The sequence below is a fragment of the Tachypleus tridentatus genome, chromosome 10 (assembly GCF_004210375.1).
Source record: "Tachypleus tridentatus isolate NWPU-2018 chromosome 10, ASM421037v1, whole genome shotgun sequence".
NCBI classification, from domain to species: domain Eukaryota; kingdom Metazoa; phylum Arthropoda; class Merostomata; order Xiphosura; family Limulidae; genus Tachypleus; species Tachypleus tridentatus.
In genome coordinates, this window is record NC_134834.1 from 65,555,641 (window position 1) to 65,569,139 (window position 13,499).

Below are 13,499 nucleotides of genomic sequence, written 5' to 3' on the forward strand. Positions count from 1 at the left end.
AGAAAAAAATAGGTTTGTTTTTATTTATTTTCTGTTGTAAGCAAAGTTTGATGATTCTTTTAGTTAAATTACTTCTGAGCTGATATTTTGTTCTCACAGTGGAGATACATAACCAAGTTCGCAAACCTTTGGAATAAACTTCCTAAATAGTATTAACTTTGGCTTAAAAATGAAAATGGTTTGATTTAATGTTTCGTCACTTTTTATGCTGTGAAATTATACAAAAGTTTGTTTTAAAACTTTGATGAAAAGTATTGAAAATACTTCTTTTCCTAAATTTCAGCTGTTTTCATTGTTGGTTAAAAAGTGTTCCATTTTATATAGGTAATATCAGTTTCATTGATACTGATTGCACTGTTTCTTTTGATATCTCACTATTTTTCAATAGCAGTAGTCACAACTTGCAGCTATAAATTGTAAATAACACCACATACTAACAAAGTGAACTGTCAAAATAGCATCAAGTTGGTTTGGTAACAATATCCTTGATCAAAATCAGTATGTATCTAACAAATATAGTTTGTTTTTAGGTTATCTCATTTATGTTCATTGTTTGAATACGAAAAACTTAATCACAACATTCAAGGAATAAGGTCTAATGGTCCAGTACTGTCTTCATTACTTACTGAGGCATGTGACTGGACTTCATACACCTAGTTTACAATGCATTGCCTTGAAAGAATGTTAACACATTTTAACTTTGTATTTTTCATTCCTGTCATAATACATAACTCTCAACACAGTTATCCAGGATGAGGGGAACAACAGGTAAAAAAATCTTTCAAAGTGCATAGTGTTGAAAATATTTTATAGTAAATCTAAGGTTCAAAGCTATTATAAATTTGTAAATTAATCTTTTATGGGAGACTATAAGAATAGAAACTGATATAATTATTGTTATATGGTGTTCTTAAAATAAAACTCAAGAAAGGAAAGCCTTAATGCATAAAATTTATATTTAAAATATGAAAATTACATAACCTGTTTTAATCACTCTGTAGTTCTCAATATTAAATAAACAGAAAACACCTATTTTATATAATGTTTCATATGTCCCCACCTTACCCAAAACAACTAACAGTTAAGTGTTACTTGATGTATATCTGCAGTCTATACAGTAGTTTTTATTTTAATTTATTTCAGTTAGTTTATACAAAAGTACATGAAGGGTTTTCTGCATATTGCTATTTTAATTTTTAACTAAAGACTATGTGGATTGCATCTAGTCAGCACCATGTGTCAATCACTAGGTTACACTTGCTTGGCCAAATAGAAGGATTTGACCATCACTCATATAGCATACCTATAGCTTAAATATGTTGCATGTGTTTATCTGGCAGTGGTTTGTAAACCATAAGCCCTTGGATTCAGTGTGAAAATGTTAACTAACATGCAGCATGTAGCCCATAGTAACTACATAAATTAGCACATTATATGTTTTTATGTACAGATTTAATTAAAACTGACACAATAGTGAGTTTAGAAATAACATCATGGATTCATGGCCTGGAATTATATAAAAGTATGGTTTACTTATTTCTTTTTATGTTTGTGTATATAAACATAGGATTGTAATGGAATTAGTGTTATACATTTATTTTAATACCTACACTTGTTTCATTATTGTTTACTTTTTTGCCTATGATGTATTTTGTTGGCTGTGTGTTGCATGAGTTCTCCCCATTCTTGGGGTTTGTGAAGGATTCTTGAGAGTGGGAATCAACAACATTTGTTTTATGAACACATGCTAGAACATTGTTGAAACTTTTACAAAAGTATGTGACTCATATATAAGCAGCAAATTGAGAGACAAAAGAGTATTATTATTAGTCAGCTACAGTCAGTTTGCTATAGGTCTCAGAAGCTATAATTATGATTGACTCCTATTAATTGGAAAACTACAGAATTGTACCAAGAATGTTTATAGATTTCGAACATTACAAACTGTTCAACTTCAGTGAATTACTTTAGATATCATTATTTCTAAGAGGAAATTAAATACCTTCCTAGGTAAGAAGTGAACTTGTAAGTAGTGTGAGGCAAATCAAGAAATGACAGAGAGCTAGCTTAAGCAAGGTGTGGTATTATCAACTCAGAATTAATTTGCTTCATAATGTTCCTGAATCAGTGATAAAATATTCAGTTCTAGATCAGATATAAAACTCAATATTGTTTGTAAGTTTGTAGAACTCTTGTATATAAACCATCATTTGTAATAACTATTATTACTAACTGTTAATATAAATTGTATTGTTTTTTGTTTGTATACTGAAGTATATTTGCACTAAAAAAGAAAACTGTGTTTATCAATCTTACTGGCAAATATTAACATTTAGAAAACTGTTAAGTTCAAATTAAAATTTTCAGTTATTTGAAATTGCAATATGAAACATACATAACATATTGGAGACTCATCTGAGATAAATTATAATACATAACAGGATAAAAGTAAAGTAAAAGCTGGATATGAAAGTTGAAGGAGAGAAAACATAAATATGAAAAAAGAGCTGATAAGAAAGTTGATAAGAAAGAAGCTTGGAACTGAAAATAAGAATAATACAATAAAATAGATTTTATCTAAATAGTACAGAAAAACTGAATGAACAGTTTATGACTAGAACAAGAATGGTAAAATTACATTAAAATTACACTATTAACTAATGATGAATACATTAATTGCAATAAATCAGCTGGCTTTGCTACTAGAATAAAATACTTGACCAAACATTTTCTATTGAGAATTAGCCAAATTTCTAAAAAAAAAAAAAAGTTTTTGCACAGTGCATGTCATGCTGATTTTAATAACATAATTCCAGCAATGTAGAGAAAATAATAATGTTGGCATGAAAAGAGAGCTTCCATGATTTTTACAAGACATAACTCCATTATTACACCTTACTTTTTTCACTTTTGTTCTTAATAGTTATGGTATGTTCTACTAATTTGTTTGAAATTATTGTAAAATGTACATGTTATGATTTGTTAGTGTTGTTTCTCTATATTTCTGAGTACATAAATAAATAAGGTCTACTATAATTAGTGCACAGTATTTAAATAAGAGATGTGTACACTTCAATGTATATACAAACCTATGTGTTTAAGTATAATTTTCTTAAATGTTAAGATGAATAAAAGATGTCTTACCACCATAGGACAATGTTTTTTTTGTTGTTGTTTCTTTACTCATAACCTTTAGTAGATATAGAAATCCTGAAATTCTTTTGGAAACAAAAAAGAAAAAGATACATTTAAACTATTATGTTGAGCAAATTTTGAAGTTAATGGACTCTCAAGTGACTAAGTGATCAGCAGTCTTCTAGGTATAACCTCTAGTCATGATATCTGTCAAAATTAAAGAATCTTTCCCAGAAAAATGAGATTTCTCTCACTGATTTTCTTAAGTTTCAAAACATATATATATATATGATCATCTGGTGTTCAAACAAAAGTACTACTTTTGCTAGCAATTCTCAGAAAATGAGATGTTAAGAAGTATTTATTTACTTATAAAAATTATAAAAATCAACATTTCCCATCAAGACTGAATAATAAGTGTTAGTTTCTCACCTTAGCAAGTTGTCCTTCCTCACTTCCAAACTCATCTTTGCTGTCAAGTACATACAGTGGTAGTACATGAAGCTGTTCATCAGGAGGTTTCTCCCACCCTCTATGTTTAGTCAGTGTCACCAGCTTAGAATACACAGATAGAGAAAACGATGTTTATACTTTACTTTTCTATAAATTATTGGACTTGATGCTTGTTTTCATTTACAAGTTTAAATGCACAAATGTATACAGTGCATTCATAAATTAATTATCCATTTTATTAATTCAATATTGTGAAACCTACATAAAATAAACAACTGTAATTTGTGGTATAATGGAAGCCAGTGATGTCATTAGCATACTTCCACACCATATGTAACTTGCATGATGCCCATGTGATAATCAGTTCCCAACCATATATGTGCCAACAAAATCGTTGTTCCAACTGCATTGGTTATTCAGACATAAAACATAACTGTATCTGATAACTTTGTCTTACATACAATATTTTTCATAAATTAGCATCTAAGCTATGGAAAAAAGTTTTATACCTCACAATTTCAATGGTGTAAGCACAAAAGTTTATCTCATGTGATTCCTATTTTACTCAGTTAAGTAGAGTAATTTATGCACAGCCACTTGTCATATCACATAATATTTCACATACTTACACAGCTTTGGTAAGCTTAAGAACTTGAACACTTTAAGACAACATCAATAGATGTGAAAACAAGCTTCCTAACTTGTTCTCACTAACATAGGTTTGGATTTTCCAAAATTCGTATTCTGAACAGTGAGAGATTATTTGGTTTTCTAGTTAAGCAGTTAAAACATATTTCATGCTTTAATTTGGTTGTGGTTATAGAAAACAGTTTTACAGCAGAATATAACAAGTAAGCTTGCAATTTGAAAAATTACATGGATGATTTTAATTTCTAGAAATACTGAAATGCATTTTACAGAAAAAAACACAACAGAGAAATTAGTGTCTTAATAATTAAAAATTGCTAAAGAACGGTTGCATTCTGAGATTTTCTAATAAGGTGTGGCAATTATTCAGGCATAAATATTTATCTTCATATCATTCACATTAGTACTAACAAAAGACCACAAAATTAACTTTGAAAATTTTCAGGTTTTTCAGGATGCATGGAAACCCAGTTAACTACTCACTGTGCGAGAGTTTTTGTATAAGAAGATGAAATGTTTTAACAACTTTCCAATGAATATTCAATTTATGGTTTTTTGAAAGTTTATTTATGGCTCAAACATATCAATTTAAGTAGGTTTTATGTGTAAAGATTAAAACATACTTACCACTGTACAGCCATTATTCATATTATGCAGATCCTTGTGAGCATGAGCACAGAAGTCAACACAAGCTGTTACACCTGAGAAAGGTCTTCCTGTTTTGTGACCAATTCGACAAACTACAGCTTCCTTTTCAAACTGCACCTGTCAGCAGTTTAAAGACATTTAGAAATAGCTTATTTTTCTCATTTGATTTGTTGTTTAAAATTTTATTGTTTTGAGACAATATTACTGTTAAAATAACTGTACTTTAAGAATGTCTGCATTTATTACATTTGTAAATTTGGATTAATATATTTCTCAATTTTAACTTTCAAAGTTCAATTGTATTGCATTTCAATAAATTTATGTATCAAAATAATTCTATAACCAGAGAAATCTGAGAACTCTAACATATTGAGATCTTTTTTTTAGTTTACTGATGAATATGAAGATTTGTCACACATTTAAATTATTCAGTTAAAATAAAAAATTGTGATGAATTTACTATTACACATATTTTAATATTTGTTTATTGTTTGTTTAAGTTAAATTTATACTTAGATATGTATACTGTTAAATCTGTATTGTGAAATTCCTGTCTATTTGCTAAATCTGTAGAAGATTCTTGAGTGTAAGAATCAACAACATGTGTGTACATAAATCATAGTTTATCTGCAATACTGTTGTGCAGGCTGAAATTTTCAGAAACTCTTCTCATGCCTATAAATGTGACCAGTGTGACATGCCAAGATATAGCATATATTATTGGTTTCCTACAGTTAATACACTATAAACCTAGGAAGCTATAACTGTGTGTGTTTGTTGGTTTTTGAATTTTCACATAAAGTTACACAAGGGCTATCTGCACTAGCTCTTCCTAATGCAGCAGTGTAAGACTAGAGGGAAGGCAGCTAGTCATTACCACCCACCACCAAATCTTGGGCTACTCTTTTACCAACAAATAGTGGGATTGACTGTAATATTATAATGCCCTCACAGCTGAAAGGGAAAGCATGTATGGTGTGACAGAGATTTGAACCAGCAGCCCTCAGCTTGAGAGTTGAGTGCCCTAACCACCTGGCCATGATCGGCCACATCGTGAGAGAATAATGTTGAGATAAGAAAAGGCTTATCCAAGACATTTACAGCCACACCAGACCACAGATATAACTGTGATTAACACTTATTAACTGTGAACTACAGATACATTGACCAGGAATGTTTATTGGTTTTGAAAATTACAAACCATTTAACTTCAGTGGATTTCCAATGGACATTAGTATTTTTATAAAAATGTTATATAACTTCATCAACGGAAGACTTAATGCAAAGCTAGCTAGCTAGCTAGTTCCTTGTTAAGTGAATTGTGCCTATGTCAACTCAAAATTAGTTTGCTCATCGTGAACCCTTGATAAGATATCCAGTTTCAGACCAAACAGAAGATTCATTATTTGTAATAAATGCTATTGTAAATTGTATTATTGTTTGTATATTGAAATATATTTCCATTAAAAAAGAAATTTTGTGCATCAATCTCATTGGCAAGTATCACAAACTGGATACATATTAATAGTTAATTAACTTTTAAATCTAAATTACAACTTAACTCAGTGTTAGCTATTTGAAATTGTACTATGTAACAAAAAATACTGACAATTAACAAAAGATGATACTATATTCAAGTAATACTTATCTGCATTTTAAGTATTAACCACCAATGTAGATATTATACTTTTAAATATCTTAAACTGAAAATAAATTGCCACGAGAGATGCATTACTCAAAAAAATATATTTTCATCACAGTTTACAAGACCATCATAGTTAGATAAACTAAACCCAATGATAAAGTGGGAAGAAACCTGCTTAATTGAAACAATCCTTTACCTCACAAAAGAATACACACTACAATGCTTACTTTTTAAATTGATATTTGTTCAGTCCTATTTTTGTGTCATCCTTCCTGGAGTGAGGTCATTTATTTTAAGAGGTGAGAGTTTTATACAAATAACTATGAGTTGTGTAGTTATTGCCCTTAAATAGATTAATTTGAAATTACTTTTAACCCTTAAACAGCAGGAATATTGTAGGTAGCAGCTCACCACAGATGTAAAAAATTGGGAAAAAAATTCTTAAACATAATCTTTAGCATTTTTTTATTAATTTTGAACAAAATGTAAAAGAAAATGAAAAGCATAACAGACTTATTTATTACAAGTTCCAATGTTTTTTATGGTATGACAACTACAAAAACATTCTCTAATGCACAGTGCTACTCTACATTCTTTACACCAGGTGGTTACCACCTTTCGCTTCTTTTCTTTTCTTGTTGTACGTATAAATAAAATGGTCTTTGTCCACTTTTTATAGCTCCTCAGGATGGAATGCTTTCTAAAAAGTGTTGAGAAAATGTTTCTTTTCCAACAAGTCTATCAGAAACAGCAAGGCTATGTCTTTCTGGAGAAGGTCTTGTCAACCTTCCATACCTTTCCAATAATTGGTAAATTACATTGTGACTAAACTGCCTGAATGATGGCTTCTTGCCAATTTTCACTACACGTGTTATAGGAATTCAAAACTGAGATATCGATTAGATGAAGAAAAAGCTTTTTGTACCACTTCACACATTTACTAAGGCAGTCAATTTGTCCAGTTTGCATGTTACTTTTGTTAACTAGCCTCTTGTTGACAGTATAATCTAAAACCATATTGGGTTTGGTTATTGGTTGTTTAGTTTTGTAATCATTCTTTCCACTGTACTTCATTTTACCTTTAGGTACTGTATTAAGCAAAATAACAGGATGTTTGCCTTTCCATTAAAATGCTAAATATTCCCTTGCTTTTTGGTCTCAATATCTCCCTTCTTCAGAGGTGCAAATTTAAGCCACTTCTTCTAATTATTCCACAAAAAACAGTCTTACTTTCAAAGAGAAAGTTGCACAATTCCAGACTTGTATAATAATTATTAGTATATAATATATGACCTTTTCCAATGTAGTTTTCATCAACTGCTTGACAACTGATCCTGAAAATCCCAATTGGGAATCTTTGTGGACATCTGCATCACTTGCAGAATAAATAATCATATCTATTACAATTCCTGTCTCACAATCAAATAATAGAAAGATCTTTATTTCAAACTATGACGCTTGCTTGAAAACAATGCGACCCTAGAAAAGAATCAATGATTCATTGATAACTACTTTTTGAAATTGAGAAAAAGATTCCTTAGGTTTATTCTTCACCTTTATAAACATTCTAGAACTTTCCATAATTGATCATTTGCATTCAGTTCTTCATTATTTGCAAAGTGCAAATATCTAATAATTTTCCTGAATTGATCTCAAGTAATGTATTTTGGAAAAACTGGAGTTCCTATAAGGGGATCATTCTTCCAATAATCAGCCAACACAAGCTTTTTTTCATGTGGCATAATCATCACCAGAGCAAAAAAAGTGTACACTTCCTCAATAGTTGTGTCTTCCCAATTCTCACTTTATGAAGCAGAGAAAGTGTTACTTTCACTTTTTTTGGAATTCATGGATTTACTAAACTCTTAATATTTGTTTGTTTCTTGCACAATATGACTCATTATACTTTGATCAAATATAGCAGTAAAAAATTCATATTCTTTAGATGCATCTGCGAGCCTAAATTTATCTGAGTCCAATGTTTCTACTATCAAAAGAATGAATAAATGGATCAAAATCATGACACCTTACCCACTGGGAACTAATGTAACTAACTATCTAACTCATGTTCAGAGCTAGAAACAATTGAATTTGATGATGATGAAAAATCTGAAAAGTTTTATTTTTCAATGGAACAATCATTGTGTGTTAATATTTTAATTTCATCTTTTGATGAAAAACATTTTCACTTCATTCCCTTACCTATCCTTTTCTGTTCCATGACTTAGACTGAGAAAATGGGTCACATGCAGTGCTTTGAGGGGGTACAATCACTATGGCATGAGAGGGTTGCAAATTAATGTTTTTAGCCTGTATCATCATTGATGATAGCTGTACTGTGCACAAAGCATGAAATCATCAACTGATGATAGCTGCCATTTAAGGGTTTATGTAGGTAATCTAATGAAGCATTTGGTATTATTATGCAAATAATAAGAATTTCGAGAAATGGAATTTTAATTAAAATAAAAAGTATTATACAGAGAAATTAAAAATATATGCAACTCCAAATGGACAAAATAAACTTAGAGAAATACAACACCAAAGTATGTTATAAAAAAATGTGAACATAAATTAGCAAACCACTTTATCAAATAAGGGTGAGACAAACTCAAAACACACTACAGGAGTGAGATGGATATTCATTTTAGGCCTTGATATAAGAAGTATGGGAACAAACAGTTATGATTACCACCACCAAACAGACATAATTTCAAGAGAGAAAGCAATAAATGATTGTGTTAGAAATCATCTTTAGAAGAAGCAACTCTATAAAAAAACGATTAATGGAGTTTTGAAGAGAATCAACAAGTGGAAGGATATCTAAAAAAAGTTTGAAGTTTCCTATTCAGAGATAATAATCTTAGGTATTTATGCCTATGTCAATGAATAATTATTGAGAGATAGTTCCATATGAACCATTTAAGAAGTGGTTATGGTTGTAGTTTCGTGAAAGATTCAACTTGTACCAATTATGTTGAAGGACCTACCCATGTAAGTATATCCACTGGACTTATGAGAAATTGTAAAGGCACAAAAAATTCTGTATAAATTATAGCGTTTTCAACCATGGAATCACCTTGTTGTAGTTGAACTAGAATGATCAGTGAATATTATGATGGCTGTGTTATAAACACTTGAAAACATTTCTCACACAAACTCTTTGTAAATAATGCTATCTCTGACCTAGTCAAACAGTTTTACTTTAATAACGTATAATGTATGAAGAAAGCAAAGTGAAACACATTAAATATATTGAGAATTTTGTAAGTCTAGTAAATTATTTCATTGAACTGCTAAGAGATATACTGGAAGATTTGCTATCACAGTTTATAATAAAAACTTGTAATGAAGGAATTTCTCATATTGCTTTAACAGATAACCTATTCAATGTTGTATCCATGTTAATGAATATAGCAGAAAGTCTGATTAAGGAACATACTAGTATTGAAAACAAAGAGTTTGATTGTTTGGATTTTTAATTATTTCAAGATAACTATGAAAATTTTGATGTAAAAGAGTTGATCAATAGTTTGTAATAAAAATATGAGTTCATATTTATATTGTGACTGTCTCTGAGTAAGTTTCTTTATTCCACACATAAATTTCTTGAGTTGGTGGCTTGTGTGCTTAACCAACAATTGCATAATGTGAATTTAAAATAAATTCATTTATAACTTGTGTAAAAGTGAACCTAATGACTACACCTACTAGCCATCTATTACACTAATGATTATAGAATAACAAATTAGGACTTCAAATAATATCTACATAAATCTGAATCTTTATGTTTCCCATCTTTGTCTGATTTAGGTGTAATTTGAAACTTCTTTCATCACAACAAAGAGTTGAAACCTTACAACAGAACTGAGAAGTTGGCAAGTAGGTTAAAATTGACAATACTGCATGAAAGATCATGTTGTCTTTATATTTGTATTTATTTCATTGTTCATGTTCAAAATTATTTTCTATATAACATGTGTGGATCTTACATTTTGTGGATGCTGAATTTTTATTTGTCTGATATTACTCCACTTGAATACTACATGGATAATTTATCATAACAAAACCTAACAGTAGACCACAGAGTTTAAAACTAAGCATAAACATGACCAAAAATACAAGAAAGAGTGTAAGCTGTGAGATGCAAAACAATAATGCATTTAATTAGATTAGTAATCAAACAATTGTATCTTAAAACAATTTGTAAAGGATACTTTATCACAACAAGACCACATGTACGTACATACAGCAGAGTTGTTATACATGAAAAAACATGTTTAGTTACAAAAATAATCAAATGATTGAAATTGTACATGTTACTTCAATTAAAATTCATTTGATAGAATAAATACCCACTTGGTTATTGTATGATTCAGGAGCTAACATTTTGTACAAAGGAGCAACTTCTGTGGCTAGGTTTTGGATTTTATCTTCTAATTCTGCTTCCTTAATAATTTAAAACACAAACAATTAAAAATGCATCCTGCAATCTTTTGAGAATGCAACAATATAACAGCAACATACAATATTATTTATTGGTCTAGAATGATCTAAAACAGAGAACAACTTTGTTTTTCAGATTATTAACAAAAAATTAAAACTTGAATTATCAAATTACTCAGTACAGACTTTAAGAATAATAATGACAAATAAAAAGAGATGGCACTGCTTTAAAGCAGTATATGTTTACTTTAGATATAAAGCAGACATGAAATTTTTTTACATTCCAAATTGAAAATGAATAACCATCAAAGACTTCTAACTTAAAAATAAATGAACTCAATATAAGTTTACAAAACTTGTCATTGCTGGATGTTTGGAAAATGAATGATAAAGTGTGAAGAGCTCAGTTGTAACATGCAATTAACATATAAAACAAATTATAAAGTGCTCCCCCAATCTTAACATTAAACAGATAGTTCTAATGCAAAACAGCATATTATTTGAAAAATGTACAGAGTTGATACTTTGCCAAATCATGACTCAGAAAATTTTATATTTCACCCCTAAAAATTGTGTGCAAGAAATTGGAAAGCAGTAACAAAGATTTTAAATCATTATGAAATTATGCTTAAACCCTTGTGTTACATTTTATATCATCTTGGTTTATATATAGCAGCATATGTGCCATAAACAGAATTATAAACATTGCACACTACCTCTAAATAAGGTACAAACCTCTTTCTGCTCAGATAATTTAAACTTTCTGACCACTTTACTTCTAGCAAACTTGCATCCATTGTAATACATGCTCCATGAACAACCAAACGAAAATGAGGCTCCACATGTCTCTGGGTCAAGGCCTTGACAAGCACAGTTCCTCCTACAATATGTAATTCAGAGTTGTTTTAGTGATACATTTTATCAAATGTTAAAAATAAACTTCTGGATTTGCAAAAGTATCTTAAAGCTATATTAATTTATTTATACTTAAATCCACATCTAGCTTTTTTCTATCAGTTTAAATCTAAAGTTTAAAATTTTGCCTGAATCTCACTATTTAGGCTCATCAAAACACTTAAAACAGGATTTAACATTACTTAACCCTATCGCTACTGGTCATATTGCATTTGTTTACTCACATTCAAAGTTTTATTGAACTAATATTTTATAAATCTATGTCAATAAGTTTGGTATTAAACTGTACATTATAATTAAACTTTAGAGTTATATATCAGTTAATTTCTTAATTTAAAAGTAAATATTAAAAAAGAAGTCTTAGATATCAATTTTTGTGTGTCATGTGGTATGTTGAATATAACATTGATTTAACTTAGATGTTTTTGATGTTCAAATACAAAGTCTACAGTTTCTTACAAATTAAAAACTCAAAATACTGGTACTGGCAAGCTAGAATATTAAATAACAAAGTCCTTTATTTTCTATTTGGTGAGATACTGCTCATATACTGAATCAAATACACTGGCCCTGCTCACCTCTTTCCATTTTTCAAAATACTCCCTTACACTTACTTCTGTTTGTGACATGTGAATAGCAAAGCATGAGCTTGGAATGTTGCCCTAGTGGCTTTTTCACCCATTCTCAAGTGTTATGACACTATATCGTTCTTTCAATATAAATCTTCAAAATGGTACATTGAGTCTGTAGTCTGCTTGAAATTTCTTAATTCTTTACTCAAATACAGCTTTGTTATTAAGCTTGATAAATTACAATGAAATTCTGAGGTACTGACAGAGTAATTCATAATTTTTTTCATTATTCAAATGTATATGTAAAACCTAAAGAAATTATTTTGTTTCACATTCTCCACCTGGAAAATTTTATAAGGCTTAGCAACTTATGATAAGCAGTGAACAAGTAGAACAACTGTAATCAGAAGAGATGATTGTTTGGTTTACTTCTTTATTTACTATGTTTTAAGAAATATAAGTTTAAGAACTTATTTGTAAATAATAATAACATATATAACTGAAACATAAGTGTATTTTACAAAATACTGGTTCACTACAACAGAGCCAACATTAGTTGCTTTGTAAAGGACAGATATATATCCTTGGAAGTGGTAATGTGAGTGCACCTTTGCTGCATCATTGCAACTTCTATAATGTTAGCCAGGTGCTGCTGAAAAATCAATATAATAAAAATAATATATATATATATATATATATAAATCTATAATGTTATGAAGTTTAAGTTATTTAGACTTAACATATTAGTTTTTTTTTGTTATAGTTTGTAGTCATTCTAGGAAAAAAACTCCTAATTTTTTATAGAGGTTATGAAGTTGGTCAAATCAAACCAACCAATACAGAGATACAGTAATGAAAATAACAGATAAAATATAAGGTTTTTTCTAAAGAAAATGATTCATAATTACCTGTAGATTATTAGGAGGTCATACAAATTAGGATGTAAAAATTTGAAAATTTTCTAATGCATAAGAGTACTTTTAATCTTAAAATCAAAATTACTTTGCATGTTGGATATTCAACATCTTGAAAGAAAA

At 29.4% G+C, this 13,499-nt stretch overlaps 1 protein-coding gene across 5 annotated transcripts in view; it reads right to left on the bottom strand.

The window, feature by feature from the left end:
• LOC143229470 (uncharacterized) overlaps nt 1-13,499 on the bottom strand; it is a 103,022-nt gene that overhangs the window by 11,932 nt on the left and 77,591 nt on the right. For all 5 annotated transcript variants that reach the window (XM_076461836.1, XM_076461834.1, XM_076461837.1 and 2 more), the window contains 4 exons: nt 11,711-11,855; nt 10,889-10,978; nt 4,864-5,001; nt 3,568-3,690 (listed from right to left, as the gene is read on the bottom strand). In XM_076461836.1, coding sequence (XP_076317951.1) covers nt 3,568-3,690; nt 4,864-5,001; nt 10,889-10,978; nt 11,711-11,855 — 496 coding nt within the window. The remainder of the gene's footprint in view (nt 1-3,567; nt 3,691-4,863; nt 5,002-10,888; nt 10,979-11,710; nt 11,856-13,499) is intronic.